The sequence below is a fragment of the Carcharhinus amblyrhynchos genome, chromosome 3 (assembly GCF_965287045.1).
Source record: "Carcharhinus amblyrhynchos chromosome 3, sCarAmb.v2.hapA, whole genome shotgun sequence".
NCBI lineage: Eukaryota > Metazoa > Chordata > Chondrichthyes > Carcharhiniformes > Carcharhinidae > Carcharhinus > Carcharhinus amblyrhynchos.
The window spans coordinates 117,243,161-117,267,043 of NC_137326.1; the positions used below are offsets into that span (position 1 = coordinate 117,243,161).

Here is a 23,883-nt window from a genome sequence, read left to right on the forward strand (position 1 = left end):
ACGTATAACCCTTAACTAACATATCTAAGATGTTCTAATCAAAACCACAACTTCCTTTAAACGAAACCCTTTCCACAGGTTTAACACAGCAATATCTAATGCTCACATGTTGCTGGAACTGAGTCCTTTGGATGAAGGCTGCGGTTCTCTTGAAACACTCAGGGCAGTTTGAAGTCAGATCAGCTTCCCAGAACACCAGGGAGACTCTCTGGTCAAGCCACCACCAGGAAGGCTTTCAGTAAACAGCAGAATTTTCCAAACCAGGGACAGAGAGAGAGAGAAACATTGCTTTCAGTCTGGTGTCCACTCCCTTCTAAAAAAAACTAAAATCTGCAACTCATAACTCCTGTCATCTCACCTACAAACATTCTTCCTCCTGACAATATAGGCCCATTAAACTAATTCTCGGAGTAAAAATAAATAATCCCATTGAAAATCACTGGAATAGCAATGAAAGGACTCATAAGAACATAAGAACATAAGAAATAGGAGCAGGAGTAGGCCATCTAGCCCTTCGAGCCTGCCCCGCCATTCAATAAGATCATGGCTGATCTGTCGTGGCTCAGTTCCACTTTCCCGCCCTCTCCCCATAACCCTTAATCCCTTCTCTTATCAAAAACCCATCAACCCGCTTCTTAAAAATATTTAGCGAGGCAGCCTCCACCACTTCAACGGGCAGAGAATTCCAGAGATTCACCACCCTTTGAGTGAAGAAGTTCCTCCTCAACTCCGTTCTAAACCGCCTCCCCTTTATCTTGAGGCTGTGCCCCCTAGTCCTACTGTCTTTTTTGAGCGGGAAGAGTCTCTCCACCTCTATCCTATCCATCCCATTCATCATCTTATACGTCTCAATGAGATCTCCCCTCATTCTTCTAAACTCTAACGAGTACAAGCCTAGTTTATTCAGCCTCTCCTCATAGCTCAATCCCCTCAACTCCGGTATCAGCCTAGTAAACCTCCTCTGCACTCCCTCCAGGGCCAAAATATCCTTGCGCAGGTGCGGCGCCCAAAACTGCACACAGTACTCCAGCTGCGGCCTCACCAATGCCCTATACAGCTGCAGCAAGACCTCCCTACTTTTATATTCAATCCCCCTCGCTATGAAGGCCAGCATCCCATTCGCCTTCCTGACCACCTGCTGCACCTGCAAGCTGGGTTTTTGCGACTCCTTGTAGACAGCTGAGCAACAGTGACATCAGATAAGGCTATGAGCATAATTTTTTAAAAATCTTTTAAAGGAACACTAATGTCACAAAGTAAATAATAGATTATTCTATTCAAGACAATAACAAGAAGACAGATAATCACAAAAAGAAATGAAAGGGGCAGTTAGAAAAAGTCCTTCACAGAGGAATGTGAAAATGTGGAATCCTTCATCATGAACTATTTTTCAAATAGAATCCATAAAATCTTTAACAGTAGACTTAAAGATTGTCTGGGAAAGACTAGGAAGTGAGCCGGAGAGCAGGAGCAAACGAGGTGGTTTAATTAGAGAAAAACACGTGAAGACTTGAAAATTGCCTTATTCTGTACAATGACATTATTTTAACTCTATACTGGTTTGATTGAAATAACACTCACCAGTGTAAAGTGAGAGATGGGTCAGGTCTGTCTTCCATAGGTTGGAACACTGAAATCTCCTTTTTCATAGTCCAAAATTGCCCTTCCAATAATTCTTTTTGCCATATCTGCATGTAGCATTTGGTCTGTTCTTGATGGGATATCATTTTGTTCCAAGAACCATGACCGTTTCACATCCAGGACTGTTGAGTAATACATGGAAAATTACTTTGGCATTTTTTAAAAATTACAAACTAAATGAATAGGCCTGTGTACAATAGTGAATTGATTTTGGGACTTGGGTCGAAATATAATTTTCAGAATTTTGTGATCAGTGTGATCTAAAGCACCCAGTGGCACTAGCGTTCACAGTAAGTCATTGAAACTTACAATATTCTCACATGGTCTGACAGGGTAGATGTGGTTAGGATGTGCCTCTGACTGGTGAGTCGAGAACAAAGGAACATAATCTCAGGACAAGGCCAGTTAAGGCTGAGATGAGAAGGAATTTTTTCACCCAGAGGATAGTGAATCCTAGAATTCTCTAGTTCAGAGGGCTGTGGAATCTCAATCACTGAGCATATTCAAGACAGAAATTGATCGATTTTTAGATACGAATGGCACCAAGGGATCTGGGGATAGGGAGGGGTGTTGGCGGGGGGGGGGGAGGAATGGTAGAGTGGCAGATGATCAGTCGTGATCTGCTTGAATGGCTGAATGGCCTATTCCTGCTGCTATGTTCTTTTGTTCTTGCATGCATCTTTGGAAATTTTGGCTGCCCAGCATGTGACCTTTCATACATTTTTATCCATCTGCAAAACCAGTTCTAAAGATCGGTATAATTTTACCCACCCCCATTGATCTCTTTGACCCTCTGCTCTGCGGAGAATGTAATCTTCCATTTCTATTCTATGGGCAGGATTTTCCGATTGCGCTCACACTAAAATTGGCACATCTTGCCCAAGGTCAACGGACCTTTCCATGGTGCATTCCCCCTCCCCTCCACCCCTGCCTATTTTGATTTCCACGGTGAGTGGGACAGGAAAATTTCCCCCTTTATTCCTCATCCCAAATTTACAATCTTATGTTTCCGGATTGAACTCTGTTTGAACTATTTCTGCCTAGCCTCCTGACCCACCGGTAACCTCCAACAGTTCCCTGTGTTCTTCATAGTTTGCACATGGCAGCTTGTTATCCCTGGTGTTAGGATGGTAAATCAAAATTACAGCAAACTGACTGCTGAGTGCATTTGTTCATTCTCTACTGATGACATTTGTAATGTCATCGTGATGGATGATAGAGTAGAAATTCCTGGCTGGGATTCCTTTTCCTGTAAGAATCCAAAATATGGCCCAAAGGCTTTTTCCAGGAGACCAGCCTTTCACTCATCTGGACCCTTTGACCAAATGCAAGGATTTAATAACATGCTGCGGATATTTCATGGGTGCTCAAGGTAAGTATGCAAGATGCAAATGTGTGCTTAATATATGGACTTGAAACTCATTAAAGATTGAATCTCAGACACAGACACAAGTTTAAAAATACCTGTGTATGGCAAAGTTGACAGCATTGACCTAAGGATGCACGAACACTCTACTGGAGTACACAGTCTGATTAGACTGGACAGCTTTTACACTCGCGGTTTCGCAACAGCAAACAGAAGGAATTCTTGCCATCCCCTAAGGACAGGTGAAAAGCGTTTGGCTCGGCACAGCCAGTTACACCGCGTAAACAGATTAGGGATTACTGCACTGTCGCTGTAGGCTGCACGTCACATCGAACTGCAGGAACATTCAGAGCAACATGCCTTCAATGTGAAATGCAAATTTTTAAATCTGTTCTTTCCAAACACTGGGGAGAAATGGAGCAGTTCACGAGTGACTCAAACACTTGGGACAGGATTTTAAACCCTGACTCAAATGGGTGTCAGAAGCCCACACTGTGGGTGGAATTTAATGCCCCCATTCCCTTCTCCCTCTTAGTGGTGGGTTTGGGAGTGGGAGGGCACAGGGTGGATATCCTGCCATTTACCCCCCCTCCACCCAGTTGAGTCTGTCCTTCCCACTCAGACATTGATTGAAACATTAAGTGGGCAATTAATACCCACTTAAAGAGCTCGCCCCATCACCGCTATTATTAAACCAATTCTCGGAGGCATACAGGTAACCTAACCCGAAATGCAAATCCTTCTTTCTGGCATCATACCTGATTCTCAGTGCCTGATTGAGGTAACTGGCATCAAGGCGGGGATGGGTCATCCCACCCAACCCCTTACCCCCTCAGTCAGCAACTCATTCCCCACCCTGCCCTCATTCACCTGAAGGCTGGGTCCCTCAGGATCCTCAGCCTCTGATGGGTGCAGTACTGGCAGCAGCCACGGCCCCCAATAGCGCTGATGGGCAATGGAGAGCTGTCTGCCTCCGATTGGCCAGAAGCTCTCTGGGGATAGGATTTTCACCCCCAATTTCTAAATCCTGGGAAAGGACCAACACCAGTGCTTTAATTCTGTGGTCTTTCCCAATGTAGGTGACATGGGGCTCCCAACGATTCTTCAGACAGCGGCTAGGACCACCACCCCACTCCCGTCATTGATATTAAACTTCATTCTCTGTGGGAGTCATTCACTTGTGATTTTCCCTGAATTGGTCAATTCATGACCAAAGGATAAGCTTGTTGTCCAATTAAGGATGGCAGGCAACCTCTCAAAGGCAACAAGAGGCCTTATGCTTCAGAGCACTGAACCAAACCTTATTATAAATCAACACTTATATTTTAAAGCAAGTTGCAAGAACAGGTGCACACACACACGTATACACACACACTGGGAGTGTAACTATCTATCCTTCAATGGTCATTCTTTGCCCCACATGCTATTTCTTCTTGAAAATATATAGGGAATGAATGTATGTCATGGCAGATAAATGAGGGAGGGGGCACCCAAAAATGGAGGTGCCATCTTTTCCAATTAAAGAGAAATCTACTCTGAGAGTGTGGCGGGAGTTATTGAACTCTCCCCCAGGGCAGCTAAGCTTGCCTGGAATGCTGCCCTGTAAAGATGCACTTTCACAGACTTCATTAGCTTACACAAAAGGTAGTTATTTATTAATGACAATTGTACAGCAGTCTCATGGCTTTAGCTGGCTCCCAAAATGTCTCTTTGCCTAACAGACTCTCACACCATGGGGGTGATTCCACACTGAGTCCCAATTGGTCACACAGGTCATGTGACCTTTATTCTGCTGTGCTTCCCTTAAAGAGACAATCACACATGCCCCTCCCCCAGCCTACTCTATCTCCAGGCAGCTACTGTCCCATTTACTTACGGGGACCTAGATAGTGACTGGGGAACTTTAACTGGCCCCCTTCAATAGAGCAACAGTGCAAAATTCCATGCCCACCTCTGTTCCCAGTCCTGCTGGGGCCCAAAGATCCTGTTCTAGATCCTCACTTCCATTCCAAAACTTTGGCTAGAAGTACATTACAATGAAGTGACCCGGAACATCAGTCCAAAGATGTGCAGGTTAGGTTGATTGGCCATATTAAATTGCCATTTAGTGTCAGAGGAACTAGCAGGGTAAATACATGGAGTTATGGGGATAGGAGCTGGGTGGAATTGTGGACAGTGTAGATGTGATGGGCTGAATGGCCTACTTCTGCACTGTAGGGATTCTATGATTCTATGATCAAACATAAAGGATAAGATGGCAATTTAAGAGAAAAGCTCAGTTAGCCGACATACACAAAATTACCAATAAAAGTGTAAACAAAAACAATGAATGCACATCTCAAACTTATTTTAGATTTTCCAGCAAACCCAGTCACTGAGAAACATTATGCAATAATGTCAAAGTACACCTTAAGTAATTACAAAATTCCACAATCAGTAGTTGCCTTGTGTCTTTATGCTAATTTTTAAATGTTATAATGTTTCTGCAACTTGTATTATTTTTGGCTAATGTTTCAGTTGATGGATTAAATGGGAATTGGCCTCAATCAAAGTGCAGCAGCAACCATTGTATCAATTTCAGTTAGAATGAATGATAATTAATCTCACTCACATTGTCAAGTTCACTAACTACTCAAGATCACTCCTGCTCACCTGCATTAACTGTTTGAAAGAAAAAGATCCCAGCAAGCACAGGAACAAGGGATTTTGAATTCAATCCTTGGCAGTTGTGATATTTGCCAGTGTGAGTTTCCATGGGGAGTTTTCCTGCTCATCTTATATAACTTTGCTAAGGAGACACAGAGGCACAGTAGTTAACACTGCTGCCCCACAAAGCCAAGGACCCGGTTTCAATTCCAGCCTTGTGTGACTGTGTGGAGTTTACACATTCTCCGTGTATCTGTGTGGGTTTCCTCCGAGTACTTTGGTTTCTTCCCACAATCCAAAGATGTGCAGGTTAGGTGGACTGGCCATGCTAAATTGCCCCTTTGTGTCTCAAGATACATAGGTTAAATGGATTAGTCGTGGTATAGGGCAGGATGGTGGGCTTGGGTAAGATACTCTGTCAGAGTATCAGTGCGGACTTGATGGGCCAAATGACCTCCTTCTGCACTGTAGGGAATCTTGGCACAGTGGTCAGCATTGCTGTCTCACAGCACCAGGGACCTGGGTTCAAATCCAGTCTTGGGTGACTGTGTGGAGTTTGCACATTATTCCCGCATATGTATGGATTTCCTCCGGGTGTTCCAGTTTCCTTCCACTCCCATGGATTGGCCATGCGAAATTGCCCCTTAGTGTCCCAAGATGTGTACGTTAGGGGGTTGATGAGATAAGTACATGGGGTTACGGGGATAGGACATGAATAAGATGGTCTGTCAGAGAGTTGATGCAGACTCAATAGGCCAAATGCATTGATAGGATTCTGTGGATCCTAAGAATCAGGAAAATTTGGAAAACTAGCATTGGCGACACACACCACTTCAAGTTTTTGCAGCTCTTCTGCTGAAACTACAGAGGCCAAGTGGATGAAACTCTATGAAAATTCACGTTCTTTGTCATCCAAAGTTCCCTGATGGTGAATCTCTCTTGTTAAGGGAGACCAATGGTTCCTTGACCAATGGAGAAATGCAGAACCCATTTCACCACCAGAAAATTAACATTTATTCTAATGTCTACAGAGATGTTCAGTGGTCACAATGGTTCAAATCTCACTCCAGATACTTTTGAACACACAATCTAGGCTGACATTTCAGTGCTGTACTGAAGGAGCTCCACACTGTCGGAAATGCTGATCTTAACATGAGACATTTGACTAAAGCCTGGCCATCCCTGTGAGGTGGGTATGTAAGATCTTATGGTACTATTTTGAAGAAAAGCAAATGTGTTCTGTGTGGTATGATGCAAGGCCTAAGCATTTTGTTATATTGCGCTCTCTGCTGCCCTTTCTGTTGGGGAAGTGTAAATAAAATTAGTTCAGTAATAGTGGCAGATCATGAGTTCACATTAGTCCTTTCTCAATGCAATATACAACATTCTTCCCACTATCCTGGCCAACGCTTATTCTTCCACCAATAGCTAAAATAGAGGCTCTGATCATTATTTTCTTTTATGGGGTCTTGCTATTTACAAATTGGTGGCTATGTTTCCCACAGTAACTGACCTTGGCTGAAAAGCACTGTGAGACACCCTAGAAGGATGAAAGGTGCCATACAAATGCAGGGTTTTTTTTTGCATTCTTACATTAACTTTGAAAATGATGATGCGATATGTTGGGGGAAGTTGGGGGATGCATAGCCTGGAACAGTAGTCCCAAACCTTTAACATCCCATGAACTCCTTTCATAAAAATGTCAAATCTTGTGAACACCGTCCTAAAAAGAAGTATTTTTCAGGATTTTCTCATAACTAATATTAAGAGCAGCAACAGTGTTAATTTGTGTGCATCCCACCCTGGCTATTAAATAAACCAGATTACATATTTTACTCTGACAGCATTGTGCGATATTATTAATTCGACAGGAAAATCTCCCATTATTTATTTATAACACTGTGCAGCCGACAACCCTGATATCAGTGACTGCCTCAGCCCTCATTAATCTGCACATTGCAGTATTTGCACGTTATTTAATTTTGTGGTATTAAACATTAAGAGTGATTTCTTTAACCACCTTCACAAACCCAAACTACCAACCCACCCCTTAACCACAGTCCTCCACCCCCATATAACGCACCCCTCATCTTAACACCAACCCCCCCAATTCCAACTTCTCATGCTCCCCCTCCTCACCCCAAACACACACACACAGATTCATGTCCTTCCCCCACCTCCTCCGAGTCTAAAATGATTAAGGACCTGGCCAGCCTTTGAGCAGATAATTAGGAACATTCTCAATTGCCATTGGCGTTGATTTAGGCTGTTCAAAATCAGAACTACGGGACTGCCGTTGGCTGGAAAGCAGGGCAGCAGCTCGACTGAGCTGGAGAACCAACTTTTTAAAACATCAGCACTCTCAGGCCCTTTGTTCAGCTTCTTACTCTGAATGCCATCACAACATCAAGCCTGCAACCCCCTTCAACACCACTGCCATCCCCCTACCACTCCTGTTAGCACCATCTTTTATTTAGTCATTCATGGGACATGGGCATTGCTGGCTGGCCAGCAATTATTGCCCATCCCTAGTTGCCCCAGTGCAGTTAAGAGTCACATTCATGTAAGTCAGAACAGGTAGGAATTTCATTCCCTAAAGGATATTAATGAACCAAATGGGTTCTTCCCACAATCAACAACAGTTTCACGGTCATCAGCAGAGTGTTAATTTTTTATTGACTTCAAATTCCACCATTTGCCTTGGTAGAATTTGAACCTGGATCCCCAGAACATTAGCTGAGTTTCTGGATTAATTGTTTAACGATAATACCACTAGGCCATCGCCTCCACACTCCCAGGGTCTGACGAAGGCCATCCAATATTCTCACCTCACCTACAGGGGTCCAGACAAGAGGTCAGAAGATGAAGGGAAACACAGAAGATGTTAAAATTAAAATGTAGGTACTTACCTGAGCGTTCCACTCTGATAGGCATTAATTGCACAGAACTTTGAAGTCGGTAGACACAGCATGCCACAGACGCTGTCCAGCACCAACTCTTGTCTTGAGATGTGGGGCAAAGCTCATTCTATTGGTTCAATTATTGCTGTTGTTCAGATCAACAGCAATCATCAGCCAAGTAGCCTGTCAATCTTGCTAGTATACAAATCTGATTGACTGCTTTGGACATTGGCCATTCTGAACAACAGGCTACTCTCGAACACACCACTGAGACTAATGTTGACAGGCAGGTACTCCTGCATGAGTCATTACCAAACTTTTCCTGCAAACCTCCAGAAGTTTGCCAAGCACAATTTGGGAGTTACTGAACCAGGGGACACAGTTTAAAAATCATGGGCTCTTCAGTTTAGAACTGAGATGAGAAGATTTTTTTTCCCCAGAGTGTGACTGGTCTGTGGAATTCTCCTCCTCAGAGAGCAGTAAATATTGGGCCATTGAATAAATTCTAGGCTGGATTAGATTTTTTATAAAATGGGGAGTCAAAAGGTTATTGGCCGGGGGTGGGTTGGCGGGCAGGCAGACAGGTGTGTGAAGTTGAGGCCACAATCAGACTATGATCTTATCCAATAGCAGAACAGCCTGGAGGTGCTAAATAGTCTACATCTACTTCTAATTTATTTGGAGGTTCTTGTGCAATATATGTAGCCATTTTTGGTACTTTGTTTTAATATGGCAAATGGTGTATGCTTTGGAAAAGACTTCCTATAAAGGATGAAGTATGGAGAAAATATTGTTACAGAAGTAAATCTGATCATGGAATGGCAATATGACGGAGCAGGAACAAAAGTTTAAAGTTTATTTATTAGTGTCACAAGTAGGCTGACATTAACACTGCAGTGAAGTTACTGTGAAAATCCCCTAGTTGCTACACTCCGGCACCTGTTTGGGAACACTGAGGGAGAATTTAGCATGGCCAAAAGCACCCAGTCTTTCGGACTGTGGGAGAAAACTGGAGCACCCAGAGGAAACACATGCAGATACCGGAGAACGTGTAGATTCTGCATGGACAGTGGCCCAAACTGGGCCCCCAGCCCAATGAGGTAGCAGTGCTAACCACTGTGCCATCTTGCCACCCTGTTACTTATGTTGTTAAGTTTCCTATGAGAGACATACATTGCTTTGTTTCCTATAATGGAGACTTGAAGGTAATGCTGTCCCTTTAAAAGGGCTCTGAGGCGACAGTCTGGCCATATGGACGAGTCTGAATGGAGAGAATGCCTTTCAAATTTTAATTATCTTTTTTAAAAAAACTATTGTTTGCCGGGTTTTTTTTTACCTGATCTCGTTATAAAATTAATTTCACGGCAGAAGAGTTAATCCTAAAGAAGGCAATGCCATATTTAACATATACAAGGACACAAGATGTACGTCAGCTGAGCACCGATGCCCTGCAGTGTGTTGTCGAAGGTTATGGGGTTTCACTCCCATGCCTGGATGCAGCGTGTTCTCTGTGTGGGATGCTCAAGCACTGTCACATGCAATCATTTTACTTGCTGTTGCTTAAAGAGAGTGTCACTGCTGCTGGCTGTGCAGAGCTAAGTACAAGCTACTGTAGGGTAGTGCTTCAGAGGGGGAGTTTTTTCCCCCCAATGCCAGTGTAATCTTCAAATCAATAGAGGTGGGAAGGATAATCACCATTAAAGACTTTCCTATGTGTTACTGTGCTTGCTTCTCTGGTGAGAGAATACAGCCGGAGCCAGTGCATTTTCAGTAATTCAGCGTGTGATGGATCGCAGTAGCTTCCTTTCTGTACCGGGGTACGTAGCTCTTTCTTCTTGTAGAGCTTTCTTTTCAAATTCTTTTGTCATTTGGTATTCGACTGATGTTAATAACTTTGTTTCTTTTTTTTCATTCTGAACTAACCTACATACACGGCTGTCTATTAACGCTTCGCTACCAAACTCACATTAAACAAGATTTTAAATCCTCATTAGTAGCAGTGCCAGCGATGCACATTTCATCCAACATCTCCCTTTTATCAATCAAATAATGCAGTGAAGCAGCATTCTAATGTCTGAGCAAGCAACACAATATATCGAATAATTGTACACAAAGTGAGTCACCAGAGTAACTGTAATTCCAGTGTCACATTCACACGCTACCACCCTCGGTAAAAGCAAAGCCTTAACAATTTACGTGTCAGCTAAACCCTAATGTGGCATGAGTGATTTTTTTTTTAACTCACTCTATGTATTGAGTGTTTGTGTGTGTGTGCCGTTGCTGAGATATTTACGGAAGTTACTTTCGTATTGGAGAAGTATATATGCTGCTGTTTTGTAATGAATATCACTGATTGATGCAGATTGACGTCTCTGTGTCTTCCATTAATTGGAAGTGAAGAGCAGATTTTGAAAGATTAGTCATTTTAGAAAGTGCCACCGGAAGGAGTATTCACTGTCTCTGAAATTCTCTGTGGTCTTCTGGTTAGAGTTGATCTTTTTTAGTTGCGAACTTGAGATGGGTGAACATTGTATGAAAGTATTCCTGATATGAGATACAATAAGTGCAGTAGTCCAAGAGAATGAAATTGGGATTAGTAATACATTAAACCATTGAAAATTCCCTTTGCAAACTTCTTCATGGCATCAAAAACACATTTGCAATTGTGTTCAAAGATTTGTGAATAGGAGGATCATTGTTAAATAGTTTGATATTTTACATATTTTCATTTTGGTGGGTACGTTGGAAGGAATTGTTCTGTTTTCTCTTCGGAAATTTACTTATTTGTCTTCCAAAGAAGATAAACTAAGTTGGAAAGAATCCATACTGTCCACATGGTCTATTGGAAGATTCGGAGTGGAAGGTTCAATTTCATCTTTTCATTTTTCATTCTGCATGTTTTTATAGTAGCCACAATAATTGAAACAAATGTGTAGTTGTGTATGAAATATGTGCAGAATGCATCGAAACATGTTACATTCAAAGTAAAATGCTTGGTATGCGTTATGACTCTAGTGCATAATGTATGCCAGAAAATTAACAGCGGTCATATAAAACATAGGCTACTGTGCAGGGATTAACGCAAGCACAAAGATAGTTTGTTACACAGTATGATATAATTCAGTAAACTTCCTTAAAAGGCTGTTCTTTGAATCCTGTCATGTTATTTAACATTACCAATACTGGTAGACTCTTTTGTGAACATTATTCATATATGGCATGTGAGTCCCTTGATGCATTCATGTTAAGATATACTAAGAGAAAGGTTTGTCATTTTCAATGTTGATGAGACATTGGAAAATCTACTGCAAGTCTCGTCTCCAAGGATGTTTCTTCACATTCTTTCAAAATAAAAGAATCATATCTGAACTAGCTAGCATCCAGAATATTCCGATTCAAGCAGCTGTGTGGTTTACACATCTAATCTAATGGCCATTTCTTCTAGAAAATAGCCATTACCGTAAAAGTTTTAACCTGGTATCAGGGTCTTGTTGATTGACTCATACCTACTCCCCACTCCCCCCCAAAAAATTGTAATCTTTATTTGTGTAAAATCAGACTAAATGCATTTCCTGAGTAAAATAGGAGTGAAGGACATTTATATTAGTTTTCTCTCCCAAAATCAAAAAGGCTGAATTTTCTAACAAGTTTTGACATCTTTGTCCAATCCACCTACTGTGTCCCCAACCACCTAAACATAATTAATGTAAATATGGAACACTGCTGCTGCATAGCTGCACCCAGTTTCCTAGTTTTCATGCACTCAATTGACTGGGGGTCAGTTGGACTGAAAAATATTAAGTGCAACTATTGCCTGGACTAACTGAGTCAGAGGAAGAAAGGCAATGTTAACACTTGTGATCAATGTTTACTGCCGTTGGGAGCATTTTATTGGAGTTAATTTCTTTGGCATTCTACCTACACTGCTTTGGATATGAATCTGCGTGGTGTGGGAAGGTGAGACTATCAAGAGATTTTGACCCCATTACGATCAGGTGAGAGAGGTTGAATGGCTTCCCTGTTTTCCCATTTCTCCCTCGAGTTTTTGTGTAAAGGATATACCTGGCAATATAGTGAGTGTTTAACCGCCTACATGTTGTGATCATAAAGTAACTACTCAGACAAGTTTTTTGAATTTAACGAAGTTCAATTTTGTTCAAAGCTAATTCAAAGTTAGCTTTATTGTATTTAACCTGCCTAAGTAAAAATAATAAAATACACTTCAACATCCATGTGCACAAGCATGTACACACATGCACACACATGCAAGTAAACACATACATATGCATGCACACACATACATACATGCACACATGCATGTAAACACATACATATGCATGCACACTCATACACATGTACAGACACATACACATGCACACAATTAGATTACAGACTGATTATCAAATTATAGCCCAGAGAAATAGAAAAGCATTATGGCCTGCAGTTTGGTGATATGGCTGGTGACACAATGAATTTGATAGTCCTGCTGCTTCCCTCAAGGATACTGTTTGAATATGCAGCCGATTGATTTAATTGTCCTTCTGGGGACAGTAGTGTGCAGCTGACTTCTTTCAAGATGTGTCTACCTGCTACCTCAGGTGTTAATGGTCAGCAACATGGTTTGAAATTTTAAAAGGTGGGTCGGACAGACAGCAAAGAAGGAAGGTCCACATTTGGGTCTTCCCTTGTCTGTGTGTCAGCTGCTTGTGCTCTTACTGTAGAGAAAATAGAAGCTCAAACACACAATGGGTGGACCTGTCACACATGACAATCAGCCAGTGATTCAAACATGGGTATTACAAGTGTATTTCTCCTTATAACGTAATCTGTTCATGTCTGGGCATTTCCTTTTCACTTCTGCAAACCCCCACCCTCCCCACTCAACTAAGGTTCCATTGTCTAAGCGATTAGATTTAATGATTTAAAAGTGGAAGCACCAATTGAATATCTCATGCGATTGCCATGATGCCTTGCTAACATGATTCATTAACTTTCCTGCTCCCTTCCCCTGCGCCCCCCCCCCCCCCCCACCCCCCCACCCACCACCACCCCGCCACGGGAATTGTAGGTGGGGCACAAACCATGCAAAGGTATATTGACCTTGGGCAGGACTTTCCAGCATTGCGGTGAGCGCGACCGGAAAATCCTGCTGACGGTGTCTCCATCGCAGTGGATTGGAATGTTGAATGTACAGTGATGCAAATTAGGTAGCCATCATTGGCTGTGAGTTAAAGCCACCTTTAGTCTCTGTTTTTAAAAAGTCCAATTCCGGTTTCGAGCTGGTGGATTAAAAATCATCACTTTAACGTAAAGCATGTTTTCAGGACACCTTCCACAACGAGCGTAATGAAATGTGATGACAGCAGGAGACAGTTGTAACAAAAAAAACATGCATTAACATTCATCCTCACTCTCTTATGAGCCCTATACTGGTATAGCTATGTTCTGTTTAAGTTTTTGTTAGGGATGATTGTGTACTGATTTAAACTCTGGATAAAGCATCAGTTATCAGTTTTTACTGCAAGATGATGAGGTTGAAAAAGCAGGCTCCATCGAAACAGCCTTGCATTCTAGACGTTTGAATTTCTCTACAAATGTCAAAGGGTTGTTATCTATATAAATTAATATCTCTCTACTTCAGACATATACTTCAAGGTGTTTGAGAGCCACTAACATTCACAGAGTTTCCCTCTTCACAGTGAAATATCCTGGATTCTGGGTAAAGTTTTGGAGAGATCCCAGCTGGTTTCATTGTCTGACCCAGGTAGACACAATTTGTTTGTTAAAGTCTAGAGTTGCCAGCAGCAGTTTGTTGGTTAATATGAATGTTAGATCCCCAAAAGCTGTTTGGCACCTCTGACCAGGCTACTCTTGGTGGCTATGAGGCTAAGGTTTGGCACAAACTTGCAGTGGAACCCTCACATCCACAAAAATTACATAATCACCCATTTAGTCATGGGGAATGGGGATATCCATCAATACTTTTACCTGGGCAGCCCTGGGCAACACTCGCCCTTGACCCCTAACATATCCGAGGTAGGTTACCTGAGCTTTAGCAAACTCATTAAATCAGCTGACCTTAAGCTTCAGAAGAGAGCTTCTAATTGGTCTAGGTGGTCCCTCCATGTGTTGCTGTCTGCTAGTAGATTATCTACACTATTGGGTAGGTCGCCCACTATATGGTTCATCAGCCTTTGGAAGGTAGCTGAGGGATTTCATCATCTGAATGACAGAACTTGGCACTTGAATAGGCTGTCTGGTGTGACAAAAGCCAAGATCCTTTTAGCAAGGGTGGCTAAGGGAACTTGCCAATTTCCTTTCAACAAGTCTGTTTTTTTTAATGTAATTGGTGCGTTTATTACATTATCAATATAGTCTTCCAGACAAGAAATCGAGTTGGATTCAGCTCTGGTCACTGCACTCACCTTCCTATAATTAGTGTGGAGCCTTGTTGGGCTATTGGGTTTCGACATGAGCACCTCTGGGGAACTCCAGCTACCCTGGCTGTCTTCAACCAGCCAGCTACCCTGGCTGTCTCCAGCATGTACTGAATTTCTTCCCAAACCTTGGTCACTTTCCATGGGCCCAGGCAATAGAGATTCTGCTTTATGAGAGGGGTTTCTCCTTCATCCACATTGTGCACTCTGGATTGTCCCAAAAGATATTTTTAAATTCTGTGAGAAGCCTTGTCAAGTCTCCTCTGTGTTCCTCATTTAAATAGCCATGAGGTGGAGATGGCAGCATTGGACTGGAGCAGACACAGTAAGAAGTCTCACAACCCAAGGTTAAAGTCCAACAGGTTTATTTGGAATCATGAGCTCGCCTGATGAAGGAGCAGCACTCCGAAAGCTCCTGGTTCCAAATAAACCTGTTGGACTTTAACCTGGTGTTGTGAGACTTCTTACTATGCTCATTTAAATAGGAGAGCACTGTGCCTAGTTTTTGTTTTATTCATAGGACATGGGTGTTGCTGGCTGGTTAGCATTTATTCACATCCCTAATTGTCCGATGGCAACAACATCGCTGTGACAATGTCTGGAATCACATGTAGGCCAGACCAGGTAAGGATGGCAGATTTTCTCCCCTAAAGGACATTAGTGAACCAGATGGATTTTATGACAATTAGCAATGGTTTCATAGTCATCAGTAGATTCTCAGTTCCAGATATTTTTTATTGAATTCAAATTCCACCATCTGCTGTGCTGGGATTTGAACCCAGATCCCCAGAACATTAGTTTTTGGATTAATAGTCTAGCGATAACACCACTAGGCCATCACCTCCCCAACCAAGGAGGTTTTAATGTGGAATCATCCCGGCTTCGTTCACCTTCTAACTTGTCCTCACTGTCCCTTTTGCCTTCCTCTTTCCTCACTGCCTTCTATACCTGTGCTTGTTCATCCCCCTCACTGCCTGTCACACTGCTTCAGTACATTAGGGTGACACAGCCTTTACTTTCCCCTGTAGTCTGGGGTATCAATTAAATAATTCACCAATCCTCTTTGCTACACACTACAGGCTACTGAATTGAGCTTTCTGTAGTTCACCTAGTATTGGTAGCAGTGCTAAGACATGGTCTTCTGGCTGAAATGTTCTGGCCTTAGCATATCTTGTCTGTCTTTTCACAGTTTTCTGGGGTGCTCCTGCATAGACTCTAATGATCTGTTCGTGGAACAGAGATATAGATGGAGGATTCTTCCATCTGTTTAGAAATCTCTCTTTGATTAGTTTAAGACAGCCTCCTGCCATATGACCATAAACTAATTCAAAGGGACTAAAACTGGTGGATGAATTGGATGAGTCTATGGTAGCAAACAGAAGAAATCCCAGTGATGAGAGCACTCATTGTGCTGATCATTGTCTTTAGGATCCTCCGGTTTAGAACGGAGTTGAGGAAGAACTTCTTCACTCAAAGGGTGGTGAATCTCTGGAATTCTCTGCCCGTTGAAGTGGTGGAGGCTGCCTCGCTAAATATTTTTAAGACGCGGGTTGATAGGTTTTTGATAGGCAAGGGGATTAAGGGTTATGGGGAGAGGGCGGGAATGTGGAACTGAGCCACGACAGATCAGCCATGATCTTATTGAATGGCAGGGCAAGCTCGAAGGGCTAGATGGCCTACTCCTGCTCCTATTTCTTATGTTCTTATGTTCATTCCAAAGCTCCTTGTCACTATGGGTGGTACCCGGAGGACTTTAGCTGGGTTATGCCCACATTATCCAAGACCTTTAGAAAAATATTGGACGTATAATTCATGGCCTGATCGGACTGGATCTGAGTCGGCAGACCCTATTGGATAAAGGAATGGGTTCAAACCCCTCAACCAATATTTTGTCTCTCTCTTTCTTCCTTTTAACTTCTCTCCTGTCTTTTCCTTCCATTTTCTCTTCGCTCTCTATTTTCTTTAAGAAACATAAAAACTGGATACAGGAGTAGGCCATTCGGTCCTTCAAGCCTGCTCCACCATCCATCTTGATCATGGCTGATCATCAAATTTAATATCCTGATTTCCCCCCCTTCCTCCCAGATCCCTTGATTCTTTTAGCCCCAAGAGCTTTCTTCTTGAAATCACATGTTTTAGGCCTCAACTACATCTAGTGGTAGTGAATTCCACACATTCACCACCCTCTAGGTGAAGAAATTTCTCCTCAACTCAGTTCTAAAAGGTTTATTCCTTATCCTCAAACTATGACCCCTAGTTCTGGACTCCCCTACCATTGGAACATTCTTCCTGAATCTACCCTGTCTGACCCTGTTAGAATTTTATACATTCCTGTGAGATCCCCTCTCATTCTTCTAAACTCCAGTGAATATAATATGAACCGACTTAATCTCTCCTCATATGACAGACCTGCCATTTTCTCTTTCTTGAAATACTAGCTTTAATCTCCTCTGTTCCAGCTTGTATCCTTGCTAATGCTAGCCTGTCCCTTCCAGATTGTACTCCTGTCTCAAGTTCTTCAAGTTCAATTTCAAGATGATTGGCCACAAATTGTAGAATTTCAGGTTCCTTGGCTTTTAGACAGATATTAATCTCTAAATGCTCCTTTGCATATCAATGCATAGGGCCTTTAAACTATCCCGAGTTACTTTTGTTCTAGTAAAGTTCTGGCATTGCATGTAACCATTTTTAGTTCTCCCAGACCAAAAACCACATGAAGTTTTTAGATCAATTTGGTTTCGCGCTTCCAATTCCTTGTTTTTTTGTGGGTTCAATCCCAAATTTCTGTGACAATCAGGTGAGGAAAGGGTCAAATAGCTCACCTCTTTCCCACTCCTCATTTGAGTGTAATAGGATTTTTGCGACAAGAATATAGCTACCAAGTCAGTGAGTGTTTAACTATTTACACACTGTGATCAGACAATAACTAATTGGATAGGTTTATTTGGGTTTAGCAAACAAAAGCATTTGTTTTATTGTACTTAACACAAAGTAAAAACAATAAAGTACACTTTACGCACACATTTTATGGTGGGAATAGATGAATTAAAGATCACCTGATGAAGCGGCATTGCGCTTATGCTACCAAACAAAGCCGTTGAGACTTTTTACTGTTTTACCCCAGTCCAACGCCAGCATTTCCACATCATGGCTTTTCAGGGACAGCCGAGTGCAGTTGATTTCCTTTGAGAGGTCTCTGGGCGGGGTTTTATGGCCGCCCTCACCCTAAAACCGGAAAATCCTACCCGAGGTCAACAGACCTTTACTTGGTCCACCCCTCCCCACCCACCTGCTATGATTCCTGTGATGGGCGAGATGGGAAACCACGCCCCCACCGTCCTCAGCAGGGGCATCCCTGGGTGCTCACAGTCGGTGGACAGGGCTTGAAGCTTGCAAGGTGGGTTGGAGAGAGAGGATTCCTCTCAGATCTTCTCTCGTCAGTGTCTCATCTGCTAGTCCTCTTACGGCAGAGAAAGCAGAAGCTCAAACACACTAATGGTGGACTTGTCACATGACCATCCATGCAGTGATCCAAACATGGCCATTACAGGTGTATTCTCCCTTGTAACTTAATCTGTTTGTGTCTGAGCCCACCTCCCTGGCCCCACCATCCTGGCTAGGATCACATTGTCCAAATGACTAGGTTCAACTGACTACCTCAGGTGATTGCCTTGATGTCTTGCTGGTGGGGACAGGATATATGGTTCCCTCTTATGGTCATTGTCCTTAATAGGTTTTTGCAGACATGGGGCATGATCTTACTGGCCGTTCATGCCATGCTCCCACTGCAGCGAGGTCGGAAAATTTGTCACCCAACAAAATCTCCGTTCACTGCAGCAGGATGGGAAAATCCCGCCGGCATGAACAGTGGTAACGTCCCAGCCATGGAATCGTCAACTTGATGGATTGGAATGTGGAAGGTACAGTGGTGTAAATTAGCTAACATCTTAGACTGCAAGCTGAAGTCTCTGTTTTTGAGAAGTTCAATTTGTCTTTCCAGTCAGTGGATTAAATATCAGTTTTTAAACACAAAGCACATTTTTGTGACAACCTGCAGTGCCAGCCGCAGTGTGGGTTTTTCAGACGCAGTTATTGCATTCCCTCCGTTATTGTCACGGGAGAAGTAGAAGCAGCAGACGATGGAGGAAAGTCAGGCAGTGTTTCAGGAGCGATTACTTCCCTCCAAAGATCATATAGGCAACACAGATATGATAAGAACTTAACAATGGACATGTGGTTTCAAAATGTATGCTATGCCAATAGGAAACTCCACTGAAGGAGGGCCTGTAGACATGGGGTCACTTACCAATACTTCTCTGTCCATTGTTTCATAGGTGGTAACTGTCCTTAATCTTTATTCTACATGGCTCTTTCAGGGAGCTGTGGGGAAAGGGATTTCTGTAATATTAACCAGGGGCTATCATAGAATCATAGAATACCTACAGCACAGAAAGAGGCCATTTGACCCATCAAGTCTGCACCGACCACAATCCCACCCAGGCCCTACCCCCATATCCCCACATATTTTACCCAATAATCCCTCTAACCTACGCCTCTCAGGACTCTAAGGGGCAATTTTTAGCATGGCCAATCAACCTAACCTACACATCTTTGGGCTATAGGAGGAAACCAGAGCACCTGAAGGAAACCCACGCAGACACGAGGAGAATGTGCAAACTCCACACAGACAGTGACCCAAGCCAGGAATCGAACCCAGGTCCCTGGAGCTGTGAAGCAGCAGTACTAACCACTGTGCTACCGTGCCATCCCAATATGTGCAAATCACAATTGGACTCTTTTTTCGGGAAATCTGGGAATTCATCCAGTTTAACATCATAGCCAAGCAGCAAAAAGAATAGGGCTGTCGAAAGATCTGTAAGATCCCTAATTTGTGCATCCATTAACTAAAATGCATTGTGCAGTTCTTACTTTGGGAGATCAAAGAGTCTGCCCAAGGTTTCTAAATTTAAAAAAAAAGGAGAGAGGTTGGTTACCTTTCCTGGCAGGCAAGCCTTTGAACCTGTAGTTTGGTAACGAGAGAGAGTTGGCACTCAGTCTTAGTGTCAGTGCCTCCATATGGCATAAAATACATCTATTCCAGGTTGCCTAGTCTGTGCAGATGCCTAGGGCACAATTCTGAGTGCCCACTTGCCACAGGCACAAATCCCGTTTTGGTTGCTAATTCTTGTGAGAGATCCATTATGAGACTTGTAGCGGCACGATCTCAGTTTGAGATCGTCCCCCATCCCCCTGCCAGCCATTGATTTTCCACGAAATTTATATCATTATATGGTTCTATACTGTTGTTTCCAGGATCATTAGATGTCACCTCCTCCACCCCAGCCCCGGCATAATGTCAAGCTGGTGGGAATCGTTAGTGGTTTTTGAAAACTAAAACCAGTTGTGATGATCATGCTGGGGGTGCAGAGGCGAGTGGCACCTTGACTGGTGAGGGACATGGCAAAGGAGTGCCCTGGCACTCTCCCCTGGCAGTGCCATCTTGGGCAGGCCCACTATGTAACCACATTGAAGAGATTCCCTTATGGGTGGGGTGGGGGTGGAGTGGCTATTAGATGATATGGTGGGTGCGCTGGTGATACCTGGGGGGACTTTACCTTTACTTTGAGATCAGGGCACCCTTTGATCTCAGAATTGCAGTGTTGGCAGTGAGTTTAGCATCCCCGCCCGCCCCACCAGCTGGTTATTATAATCCCAGCCAGCACTTTGAAATCAACCTGGCTACAAAAGGCAGCTATGAAACCAATGAGTTTCGCACAGATTTGCTGACCTGATCCAGCAATTTTGAAAAATCCCTCTAGTTTGTGTCTCATATGTTCAGTCTCACCACAGAGAGTTTGGAGATTGACTGAAATGGTGTTCTCCTCCTTTCCTCCTTGCAATGTCCTTGTCCTTATTCCAGCTGCCTGTGCCAAAATGCTCCAGTCAAAATTGTTCCTGAGAATTGGGATACAATGACACATGAGCCATCAAATACACTACCCGGCAGTGAACTCACTATCTCCAGTACTTCCTTCCTTAGCTCCAGCTCCCTTAAACCACAGCTGTGCTCTCCAGCCAGACTTGTCCTTTAAAACTATCATTTCCAGCAAGTTCTGCACATTACTCCCAGGCAAGCGCTGAAGTAGTTACATCTGGATGTTCGAGAGTGTTTCACGAGCTGAGACAGAGACAGTGATGGTCATAAAAATAGGCAGTCAAATGGGTGGTGAGGATATGGGAGTCAAGTAGGTCATTAAGATTGTGAGCAGTCTAGCTCACCCTGGGCCAATGAGCAAGGATAAGGATGGAATTGGTGACGAGGTCATGCAGATTGTCTTGTGCCCTTTAAAAATGTTCTTTTTCATTTCTATCCTCTTTTTGAAGTTAGCAGTCCCTTTCTGTCAGCTTGTCCAATGGATCATTTCTGGGTTCTAACTGCTGGTTAAGTGCATTGGCCATGCTAAATTGGCCCTCAGGCACTGGAGTGTGGCGACTAGGGGAATTTCACAGTAACTTCATTGCCATGTTAATGTACGCTTACTTGTGACCCGAATAAATAAATTAACTTGAAATGTTAATGGACTGTCCAAACGTGAAGGAATCTGACAATAACCTGACAGCCAAGCACTTGCATTTTCAGTCAGCAGTTAGCAACAGCGGGGTGTATTCTCCAGTTGAGCCTGCCTCAGGAAACGTAGCAGGGCGAGGGGTGGACCATGGAAAGGTCTGTTGACTTCGGATGGGATTTTCTGGTTTCAGTGGCGAGTGCAATCGGAAAATCCCACCCAGGGACTAAGTCTAATTTGCCTTTCCTTAAATCTGTTTGTGTTTTGTTTAACCAGAGGTGCCCCTACCATTACCCAGTTCAATCATATAACTCATATGATATAGGGGCGGCACGGTGGAACAGTGATTAGCACTGCTGCCTCAGTGCCAGGGACCCAGGTTCAATTCCAGCCTTGGGTCACCGCCTGCGTGGAGTTTGCATGTTCTCCCCGGGTGTTCTCTGAGGGCTCTGGTTTCCTCCCACAGTCCAAAGATGTGCTGGTTAGGTTGATTGGCCATGATAAATTGACCCTAGTGTCAGAGGGTTGGCAAATATGTGGAGTTACAGGAATGGGGCTGGGTGAGATTGTCGTCAGTGTAGACTCAATGGGCCGAATGGCCTCCTTCTGCATTTTAGGGATTCTATGAACTCACCATGGACAGTAAACCCAGCCTGAAATTTACCTAATTCATATGGTTCAAAAACAGTGCATTTACATCAGTGCTTCTACTACAGAGCTCAATTTTATTGCAATTGAAACAGGAAAGTGAAATAATAATAACCAGAAATTATTATCTGCAATTCCCGTTGAGAAGATCCTCTTTTGCTTTTAATCCCAACAATGCATCATTGAGCTAAATCAAATATTCTGCACAAGTGTTTATAAATAAACTAAGAAGGATGTTTATACACACAAAAAAATTCCATGGCACATTGTCACTGTTTACGTCCGATGCTTGATAGATTACTTTCCCTCACGTTTTTAAGGTTATTTTTAAGTAATTCTTCTGAAAACATCACTAAATAGCAACGGAAGTGAATCAACTGGAAAATTCAAGTGGTACCAGCTGTGTAATTTTTTTTGATCATTATCTTTTATTCCAAAGTAAACCCACACAAAGAGATTGAGAGATAAATCCCCTATTTCTGTCAATAATGAGGTATACCATATACAGTGGCATTACAGTAACTGCTTAGTTTCCCAAGGATGCCACCATATCTCCAAAGTTATACTTCATTAGTATGTGACCGAGTCTTTTATAGAGAGGAAATTGTACTGATCTGCCGCTGAACACTTAATCTCAAGTATCAGCACTCCACACTTAACATAATGGGAACCGATTTTTCCTCGCCTATGTATTCTGAGCATTTTTGTGAACCAAGGAGGATGACTGGGGGCTACTGGACACACCTTAACATGCATGTTTGAGGTAAACCCAGGGTCAAGTAAGTTATTGCGGAGCTGAGGATTGACTTCACTTTTGGCCCCAGTCTGATTGAAATCTGTTTTCAAAGTCCTTCAGGAGGCTCTTCGTCAGGGGGCTATGTGTACAAATCATTGAGGAAGTAGCTTGAAAGGCCCCAAATTCGGATTCGGGCAGAACAGGAGGGCAGTTAGGGTGAAGCAGCAGAAAGTCACATGGCAGGGAGGCTGCTGCCAACACAAGAAATGTAGCAGGGAAGAGTTGCAGGGGATCTCACTGAGGGTTCAGTGCTTAGGAGGAGGAGATCTTTGGGTCAGTGAGGCCTAAGACTTCTTTGTTCAGTTGGAGGAACACTTATAAACAAAAAAAGGAATATCATTTATACATGGGGCAGCACGATGGTATAATAGTTAGCATTGCTGCCTCACAATGCCAGGGTTCGGTTCTGGCTTGGTGACTGCCTATGTGGAGTGTGCATGTTCTCCCCGTGCCTGTGTGGGTATCCTCGAGATGCTGCAGTTTCCTCCCACAGTCTGAAAGACGTGCTGGTTAGAAGTATTGGCCAGGCTAAATTCTCTCTCAGTGTACCTGAACAGGTGCCGGAGTGTGGCAACTAGGGGATTTTCACAGTAACTTCATTGCAGTGTTAATGTAAGCCTACTAAATAAATAAACTTTAAACATGTCTTATCATGTCTCAAACTACCCTCCCTTTTCTTCAAATAGTACCATGAGGTCTTTAATATTCACTTCAATCAACGATAGAGTCTTGATTGAGGTTGCTGTCGAAAACACTTCACTGCCTAAATGTGCAGCCCTCCCTCAGTAACGCACTTGAATATCAGCCTACGTTTTATTTACTCAAATGCTGATGAGGGCATTAACCTCCAACCTTCTGGCTCAGAGGTAAAACATTACAAATT

General features: G+C 43.1%; 1 protein-coding gene across 3 annotated transcripts in view; it reads left to right on the top strand.

Moving 5' to 3' along the window:
- Nucleotides 1-23,883, top strand: part of sphkap (SPHK1 interactor, AKAP domain containing) — a 381,850-nt gene that overhangs the window by 247,756 nt on the left and 110,211 nt on the right. Inside the window, exon 1 of one of the 3 annotated variants that reach the window (XM_080185827.1) lies at nt 10,169-10,370. The exons of the other annotated variants lie outside the window; for them this stretch is intronic. Coding sequence (XP_080041953.1) covers nt 10,339-10,370 — 32 coding nt within the window. The 5' untranslated portion in view covers nt 10,169-10,338. Of the gene's footprint in view, nt 1-10,168; nt 10,371-23,883 lie in introns of those variants that run through there. 3 annotated transcript variants of the gene reach the window in all.